At 49.5% G+C, this 9489-nt stretch overlaps 1 protein-coding gene across 1 annotated transcript; it reads right to left on the bottom strand.

Moving 5' to 3' along the window:
• Positions 1-229: 229 nt before the first annotated feature.
• Positions 230-9259, bottom strand: PSMB3 (proteasome 20S subunit beta 3). Its single transcript, XM_080922818.1, has 6 exons — positions 9136-9259; positions 8638-8822; positions 5446-5553; positions 2623-2800; positions 1144-1238; positions 230-341 (listed from the first exon to the last, which is right to left on the bottom strand). Exons 1-6 carry the CDS (start codon positions 9136-9138, stop codon positions 293-295), a joined length of 618 nt encoding a protein of 205 aa, XP_080778944.1. The 5' UTR covers positions 9139-9259; the 3' UTR covers positions 230-292.
• Between the last annotated feature and the right edge of the window lie 230 nt (positions 9260-9489).

Genomic DNA, 9489 nt, shown 5'->3' with positions numbered 1-9489 from the left:
TCTGCAAAGCCCAGCACAGGGCAGGCATCCACTGGTGACTAGTAGGGGGCTTAGGTGTGCCGATGAAGCAAGGGCAAGTCCAAAAGGAAACACAGGGTTGGGGTGCAGCTCACCCAGGTTCAATTCCTTGTACTGAAAAAAGGGAAACCAAAGACAATTGAGATAAAGTAGCTCTGTACTGGACTCTCCTTGACGGGGACAAAGCTGCAGAGACAAAGGCAGGCAGGCATGAAAGAAACACAATTTTATTAAAAAGAGAAACAACAAAAGGGAGACGAGACCAGAGCACAGGTTAGTCCATCCTGGCCTTCAGTGTCCTGGTGGTGATCTTGTCTTTTTCACTGTCAAGAGAGAAAAATCACATAGAGTCATGTCGACTGTCTCTCCTGCCTGCCTCCCTCTGACCCTCAGCTGTAAGGAAGGAAAAGGCTGCCTAGTGACCGTTATGAGGGCAAGGGCAGGGAGCTTTGCTCCAGAGATGGTTGGGGCTAGACTGAGACACCCTCCAATGAGTGGGGACCCCCAGGCCTACAGAGCAAGTGCTTTCACAAGCACCTGGTCTCACTGCAGAGGTCACAAAAACCTTGGATCGCTCAATTTTGCTTTTCACGGTCACTAAGCAGGGCCAAGAGGAAAGGAGACACTTGGGGCCCTGGTGATGGCCTCCTACAGGGAGAGTGCAGTATGCACCTCAGGTCTGGCTGGACACTGGGCTGGGCTGCAGACTAGAGGGTGCAGGGAGGATAGGGAACCACAGCCACTCAGTCTGCAGGAAGTTGTTGCCCATGATCATCCCTGAAACTTTGGGGACACTGTTAGGGAAGGAAAGAAATGTCCACTGTGAGGAGACCCAGTCACAGAGTGTCACCTGAGGCCTGGAGAGTCTGAGCAGCACCCAGCTGCCTACCTTAGTAAACGTTAGCTCTCCTGTTCTAGGCCTACTGTCCCTGTCTTCCTCAAACCCTCTTGCCTCAGCCTCCCCAGTGCTGAGAATACAAATGCCCCTCCACCTGGATGCAGTCACCAGGCTCTGCTTCCTGTGACACCTCTTTGATCTCACACCTGAGGGTAGGCAATATGCTGCAGGGAAGGAGGCGACACTATCTGAGAAGTATTTACAGAGTTCTCCCAACCTATACTCACATGATGTGGACAATGACACCCATGCCCGATACGGCATCACGGTCCACAGCGTTCAGCATGGCCTGAGAAATGGTTTCAAACAGGTGTTCTGGATCCTGCCAACAGAGTAGAGCATTCAGACCTGGGACGTGTTCTGGCTCCTCAACTCTCTTTTCTAGACTCTAGCTGCTCTGCTCTAAGCCCTGTCATGCTTGGAGAGACGGTTCCTTGGATATAGGAACCTCTCAGCTCCTTCCTTGGGAAGAAACAGGACAAAGAAGAGACTTCAAACCTGAAAGTGTGATATTGAGTAAGTATCATAGTCACATCCTGTTGTGGAGCCTCCATTCCCCCTTTGTAAAGTGCAGATATCTTCATTTGGTTCTGGCCCACTTCTCAGCAGCCCGAGACCATCCACATGTCCCACAGGTACCTCAAAACCCAGCCCACCCAATCTTAGAAACCCACCCCTCAAAACTGCCCCTTCTCCTGAATTCTCCACCTTGACTCTGGCTGCCTTCCTGTCCCCAGTCAGGACCAGCTCGACATACCAGCTGTAGCTGGGGTCCTTCAGGTTCCTGCCACCTAAGGAAAGCATTTAAATATGGGATTTTTTTTTTCAGGGTCCCCTCCCCTTCTCCAGCCTCATTTCACCTGCATCCCCCACACTACAGGCGCTCTCAGGAGACTGGACATTTCTGACCCCACTGTACCCAGGACAGGCTGTTCTGCCTGCCCGGGGCCAGCCTTTTCCTCTTCCTCCTCTAAGCAGGCATTTTAATGTCTGCCTTATTAATGGTAGTAAACCCTTGTAATCACTTTGTACCTGGCTTCCCCTAAGCTATGAAGTGTACCTCTAATGTTTTCATGGACTTTCCTCAGTGCCTTGCCTGAGGAATGTTTCCATTCACATATGAGGTAAACAGAGGTACAACAAGGTTGGTTCACTTATGCAAGAATGGGTTTCTACTCAGCACTTGGGAAGCAGAAGCAGGAAGACCCGAGTTCAAGGCTCAGCCCAGTCTACAGAGAGTTCCAGGGAAGCCAAGATTACACAGAGAAACCCTGTCTTGAAAAACACCAACATTAACAAAAAAGCCAGGCAGTGGTGGTGCACATCTTTAATCCCAGCACTTGGGAGGCAGAGGCAGGCGGATCTCTAAGTTCGAGGTCAGCCTGGTCTACAGAGTGAGTTCCAGGACAGCCAGGGCTACTAAAAAATAATACTTTCTAATTCAGACCACCAAGCTCCAGGCTCACTCTGGTGCTGCCTGACACAGGGAAGGAACCTGGAAATCCAGTAAGACCCTTTAGTCAACACGTGACCAGGGTGGGTAGAAAGGCTGTTCTCACTGCCAGCCTGCCCAGATGGAGCTCTCCAATGGAGCAGCAGCTGTGACCTGCTCGCATGCCACGCCTTCCTCTCCATTGACTGCTGCACAAACACCTTTGTCTCTGATGGTGTGGGTACAGAGGCTAGCCTTGCTGTCGACAACTTACCATGTTGGGCTCCCAGAGAGACTCACACATCCCATACATTTGTTCGGAGCAGGTACCACTGACTACGAAGTCATCAGTCACCATGGGACAGCCAATGAGGTCCAGAGAGCAAATGAAGGGCTTAAAGGTCTTTGGGTCCAAGCCAGCAATGACAGGCTCTGTGTAGTAGGGACCGAACCTGCGGCCGGGGTGAGAGAGTCCAGAGTTTCACAAGTTCAGACAAGGGAGGCTAAGGAAGGAGCAGTGCAGAAACGGGCATGGACATGTCCCTTGTGGCCAGCTTGTGCAACCCCTCCCCCCTCTCCTGGCATCTGGCAATGTTAAGGTGTGCTCACCTTCCTCTCTGACCTCTCGCCCTCCTGGTCTTCCCTCCCTTCACCTCCTTACCGATCCAAATCCTACCAGGACTACACTCAGTTTACACTTCTACTTCTTTAGAATAAGGATCTGAGACCAGGCTAGGGTGTGGCTCCTGCCTTTGAGCTCCAGTATTGCAAAAACAATTTTAAAAAACTAAAAATCAGTTGGATATGGTGGCCCACATTTGTAATCCTGGTATTCAAGAAGCAGGGAGACCATGCTGGACACCAACCTGGAATCCAAACAAAACTCCCAGGGACCCTGATGTCCAAGTCCAAGCTGGGCGTGGGGAGGCAGGAGTATCTGAGTTTGAGGTTAGCCTGGCCTATGTAGTGATTTCTAGTTCAGCCAGAGCTACACAGAGACCTGTCTCAAAGCAAATCAAACAAATGGCCAGTTTCTCAGCAGGAACTGTTCACATATCTCCTTGGCTTGTAGCACTTTTTACAATTTGAGTGTATGCATGCAGATGTTTATATGTGCTACATAGAGGTCAGTGTGTATGTGTGTGTGTGTGTGTGTGTGTGTGTGTGTGTGTGTAGCTCTAAGGACAACTTTGCATAAACTGGCTGTCCTCGCACCATGTGGTTCTAGGGGATCACACCCAGCTAGCAGGATTACTCAGGGCATGGTCTTCAGTAATAACACTATGAAAATTATTTATGACTGAATATGAACCTCAACGGTAAAGCATTTGCCCAGAAGGTATGATGTCCTAAACTTAACCCACATCCCCACAAAATAAATACTTAAAGGGAAAAAAAGGTTTGTTTTTTTCTGATGGAGGCTAAGGGAGTCTGATGGAGGCTAAGGCACACTTGTCCAGTCTGTAGGAGGCCTAGGCTCACCCATGAGCCAAGAGGGGTCAGAACGAGAGGAGAGTGTGACAGTGGAAGAAGGGATCAGACAAATGCTTCTCTGCCCTAGACAGGCTCTGAAGGAGCCAGGTGGCCAGCCTCCAACTTTCCATGTGGCTGGCTTTGAACTCTGCATCCTCCTGCCTCTAACTACCCAGTGCTCTGATGACAGGTGCATGCCCCCATGCCCTGGTTAAATAGGATACTTTGATGCAAAGCTGTTTCTTTTATTAAAAATTAAAGTTGAGGGGATGGCACACACCTTTAAACTCAGCACTTGGGAAGCAGAGACAAGCAGATCTGTGTTGTGTTCGAGGCCAGACTGGTCTACAGAGCAAGTTTCAGGACAGCCAAGGTCTGTTACACACACACACACACACAAAAAAAAAAAACAAAAACAAAAACAAACAAACAAAAAAAACCCCACTATCTCAAAACCCAAAGAAAGGGGGGAAAAAAGGAAAGAAGATGAAATGTTTAATTTTTATGTTTTGCCCACATGCATGTCTGTGCACCACATGTGTAGTGTCCCCAGAGGCCAGAAGAGGGCATCAGATCTCCTACAACTGGAGTCAGACTGTTATGTGCTGTCCTGTGGGTGTTAGGAATCAATCCTGGGTCCATTATAAGAATAACAACTCTTAACTGTTGAACCATTTGTCCAACCCCAAGAATGTTTTTTTTTTAAATAATTTATTTATTCATTCATGTATTTCATGCATGAGTGCTCTGTCTTCACGCACAACAGAAGAGGCAGTCAGATCCCATCACAGATGTCTGTGAGCCACCATGGGCATCAAACTCTGCAAGAGCAGCACCTGCTCTTAACGCTAAGCCACCTCTCCAACCCTGACCCCATTTCTATTTATGTCAATAACCTTTCTATAAAACCTACACTGACTTCAAACTAAAGGGTCGAGAGACAGAAAACAACAACACGCATTTCAGTTCACATCCTGCGGGGCCTCCCTTCAGCTCACCCCAGCTGCGGTGTGTACCATTAGTAATAAAAACTACCACACTGGAGAAGAGACCTGGGTCCCAGCACCCACATGGAGGCTTCTAACTGCCTATGACTCCAGTTACAGGGACAACTCCCTCTTTCTGTGTGCGTTGTGGATACATAGCGCACACCCATGCACACTGAATGAAATAAATAAAGCAAAAATGAATGCGGGGAGAAAAGCCCAACATTGCTTCGAGAGTCCAGAACCCTTTGGTGGGGCTCCAAAGGAGTTCATAGCTCTCTGAATTCTGATGTCAGTCCTCTTGCTCCTATCTGGTTGTGAGACAGGCCCAGGGAACTCAGAGCATCAAATAAGGTCTGTGTGCCGAAAATAAGGAACAGGAGGGCAGATCCTGTGAGCCAGTATTTGTGAGGCAGAGGCGAGAACAACACCACAACCTCAGGGCCCAGGCTGGCGTTTTTGAGGAGTTGCAGGCCAGCCAGGCCAGGCGGGGATGAGGGAGGGACAGAAGGACAGTCAGATGAGAAGTAAAGGAAAGCAGGGAGCCACGGAGCAACTCCCCCCCACAGCATCCTCCACACCACTGGGTTGACCACGCCTCTGTGCCCCGTGGGTGCCCGGGCTTTGTCTCCACTCACCGTTTCTCATACAAGAGGTTGGCCACCATGCTCATGAGGGTGTAAGGCTTGATCTGCCGACCTTCCTTCAGCTCGTACAGGTTCAGCCGGAACTTGAGGCGCTGAGCACTGGGGTAGGAGAACAGTGAGTCATTGCTAAAAGTCCTCTAGTCTTCAACCTGTGGCAATCAGGAGTGACACATGGAGACATACGATTTCTGTCCCTACAAGGAACACCTGAGCAGGTGCTCACTGATGAGAAGGTGCCTACGAAGGACGGCCACCTCAGAGTTCTGGGACAGACCCTGCATAGAACCAACCAATGCCATACCTACTGAGCAAAACAGGGCTCCCCAAGACACAGGAGCGAAGAGTCTTGGGGGTGAATTTCATCTCATCTCTTAGAGGTAAGGAAACCGAAGTCTAATGAACCACGGGTTGCTGCGCACAGTAAGTAGGCAAACCTAGTGAGAAGACTGCAGACGGCCTCAGTAAAGGAGGCTGCCAGAGACTGAGCGAGCCTGGGCCGTTCTGTATTCTGGAGACTCTGCACGATGTCTGACAAGCTTCCCTCCCATCTCTTCCCATGGTACCACCTGGTGCTGCTGAGGCTTCATGCTCCAGGAAATCCTAACCCAACCTGTTCTCCCCCTTCTTCTGATTGTTGTTATTTTATTTAGAGTGTGCGCACACACGCTTGCAGCATGCTGTACATGTGTAGGTCAGAGAGACACTTGTAGGAGTCAGTATCCAGATTTCACCATCTGGATTCTAGGGATTGAACTCAGGTCACTTGGTTTGGCCACAAGCACTTTTACCCACTAAGCCATGTAGCCTTCCCTTTCCTCTCCTTTTCTAGGTACAGCTCACAACCCACCCCATCCCCATACTCTCCCTCTAGACTCTGCTCCTCTAGACTCCGCATGCCACCAAGGCCTCTCCAGACCTATGGTATAACTTCAAGACCCTACCCCTTTGAGGGGTTTGTCTTAGCTCCTCGAAATTGGCATTAGAAAATTATCATCTTGCTCGTCACAGCCCTGCTGGGTTTCAGTCACAACACAGTCATAATAAGAATATCCTGGAAGTGACAGAGCCAAGCACTAGACTGGATGTTAGTGTGTTCCCTCAATAATCACAGACTGGTTCCAGGACCCCCACAGACCCCAAGCCCAGCAGGGATGGTTTCTTATAGGAAGTGCTGTTATTTCCAAATCACATTAAAAAAAAAAAAAAAAAAAAAGATTTTGTGTGTTTAAGTGCTTTAACTGCATGTATTTCTCCATGCAAGAAGAGGGCATCAGATCCCATTACAGATGGCTGTGAGACACCATGTGGTTACTGGGAATTGAACTCAGGACCTCTGGAAGAGCAGTCAGTGCTCTTAACTGGTGAGCTGTCTCTCCAGCCCCATCTAAGTCACTTTTTAATGCATAACTATGTACTGGGTTTTCAAACACCCCTCAGTGACTGTGTGACTGTGTGCTAAAACCAATGTAAACACCACGGCACGGCTCTTCTACCCTAGTGTGGGGAATAATGACAAGACAATTCTGAGCATGTTCAGTGTACATGGATCTTTTCCTCTGAATTCAGTCTACCACCTCAGCTCTGTAGCCCAGGCTAACCTCGGCTTGGTAACACAGCTGACCTTAAAGTCAGGTATCGGTCTCCTGCCTCAAGCTCCCTAATGCTGGGCTTATAAGCATAAGCCATCATGACTATCTTTCTTTCTTTCCCCAATGCTAGCTATACATTGAACCCAGGGCCTTGGACATGCTAACCATTCACTCTACCACTGAACCACAGCCCCATTCTGGCCGAGTAGTTTCCATTCAAGCTAGTTCAATCTGATGCAGAACCTTCATTGGATTGGACCCCATAACCTTCAGGGTGGACTGTATTACACTTCAAAAATAAAAAGGCACTGGGAAAATGGCTCAATGGGTAAGAAAGAGCACAGGACCCAGGCTCAATTCCCAGCACCCAGAAAGCAGCTCACAACTACAGTTCTGGGCAATTCAACACCCCCTGCTGGCCTCCTTGGGGTACAACATGCAGTTGGTGCCCAGACAAGGTGGGCAAACATATAAAATAAAATAAATCTTTTGATGATGATGTAGGACATGGGGGCTTGGGCTGGAGGATGTAGTTCAACAGTGTATCATATGCTTAAGCATTCAAAATCCTGGTTTCATTTTCTACTACCACGGTTGGGGGTCAGGGGAAGACTTGACTCTTGACCTCAATGTTCAGTGATTTGATGAATGAATCTTTCTTTGGCAATGACTCACAACGTCCCATCCTGAGACAGTGAGATGGGTCGGCGGGTAATAACACTACACCAAGGCTGAGCAGCTCAATGCCTGGGACTGACCAGTTCAATGCCTTGGAACCCACATGGAAAGGCAGAACCAACTCCTGCGAGTTGTCCTCTGACCTCCACACACATGCTGTGGAACCTGGGCATACAAACACAACAAAGGCTCACAACCACTCAGAACTCAAGCTCGGGCATGAGGGTTGTGTGTGTGGGGTGCTGTCCAGCAATCTCTTCTACCCTCTGCAGGCACTGCACACATGTGTTGCACAGACACACAAAACAAAAATAAGTAAAATAATAATCAATGAACTTTGTGTTTAAAAAGCCCACACTTACTTTCCCACCACCAACCACAGTAATCAGAACCGACACACTAGGACCATCATAAACAACAACCCGTTTCCCCTCCCTGATTCCCCTGTCACTCAAACCACATAACCACTGTCAACTAGGTAAGTTAAGTGGGCAGTTAAAATCCATCATGGATGGTTATCATTCTGAACGTCTGCTTTTCCAGACCTACCGCTTTACGGAGTGCCCACAGTCTTTCACTTTAGAAAGACCTACACTGGGATGCTAACTGACATTCATTACTGTGCATCTTGAACGAAAGACTCAATTTTTTTCAGTTGCACAATGAGACAGCTACCAGTGAGTGATATCAACACGGTGATTAAGGAACATCCTAACAAAAATGCTTCTCCTCTTAGAGCCCGAGCACAGAGTAATGCCAGAAAACGAAGGTTAAGACCCATCCCTGTATCACAGTGGTGTTCATCTGAGTCCTGCACTCAATCGTGGCTTTTGGCGGATGGTTGGCATCGGGCTCAAGACAGCCTGCTCAACGAAGACACGTAGGTGAAGGTGGGGCTGAAGTATAGGGCACTTACACTGTCTGGACGTCAGTGGCCAGGCCGGCCAGGCCTATGTAGAGCCTGTCACCCATAGGAAAGATCTTCTGGAAGTCTGTGGTCACCATCTGGGCCTGGATCCCGAAACGCCTGTCTGCAGCGATGGCCACACAGTTCTTTCCCTTCATGGCCATGACGGCCCCTCCATTATAGGACATAATAGACTAGGGGCAAAAAAAAAAAAAAAAAAAAAAACCAAAGAGGTCAGTTCGTGGAGCTAAGTGCGGCCATAACCTTCAGCTTAGTCCTAGATCCCAAAGCTCATATACCCGTTCCCTCCACTCCAGAGGCGCCAGGACGCCAGGAGCTCCAGCCCAGAGTCGGGCCCGGTGGAGCACCGAAGAACCGCACTCATCCGTACGGCCCTCCCAGGTGCATTTTACTCACCACCAGGCGCTCTCCGTCCCAAACCCAAGCCTTACCCGTTCATGCTTTCAGTTCCCATCCCAGATTCCTTCCCTTAGTCCCCAGTCTCACCATGATTGCGCTGTAGTAGGAGCCCGATCTCCACTGCGTTGCTCACAAACCGGCTCTGGTTCTCTCAGGGCCGGCGCTCTTGCAGAGTCCTCCCCATTGGCTGGCGGGCCAACTCGGGTTGACTAGTTCAGCTTTCTATTGGATAGCCATCCCGTCAGTCACAAATATGCATAGTTAGGTTGAGACACCAAAACGGAGGTATGGGAAGCGGAAAGTGAAAAGTCACTGTGAGTGCGGAAGAGCCTGCGGTCCGGGGCATGTTGGGATCTTGGAGGACCGGGACTCCGAGCCGTCCCGCCTAGGGGCGGAGTTTGCAACACGTGGGCTTGGGGACCGGGCCTTGTAGGGCTGGGG

Source organism: Micromys minutus (genome assembly GCF_963924665.1).
Source record: "Micromys minutus genome assembly, chromosome: 10".
Classification (NCBI taxonomy): Eukaryota; Metazoa; Chordata; class Mammalia; order Rodentia; family Muridae; genus Micromys; species Micromys minutus.
This window is presented reverse-complemented; position numbering and strand designations above follow the sequence as displayed.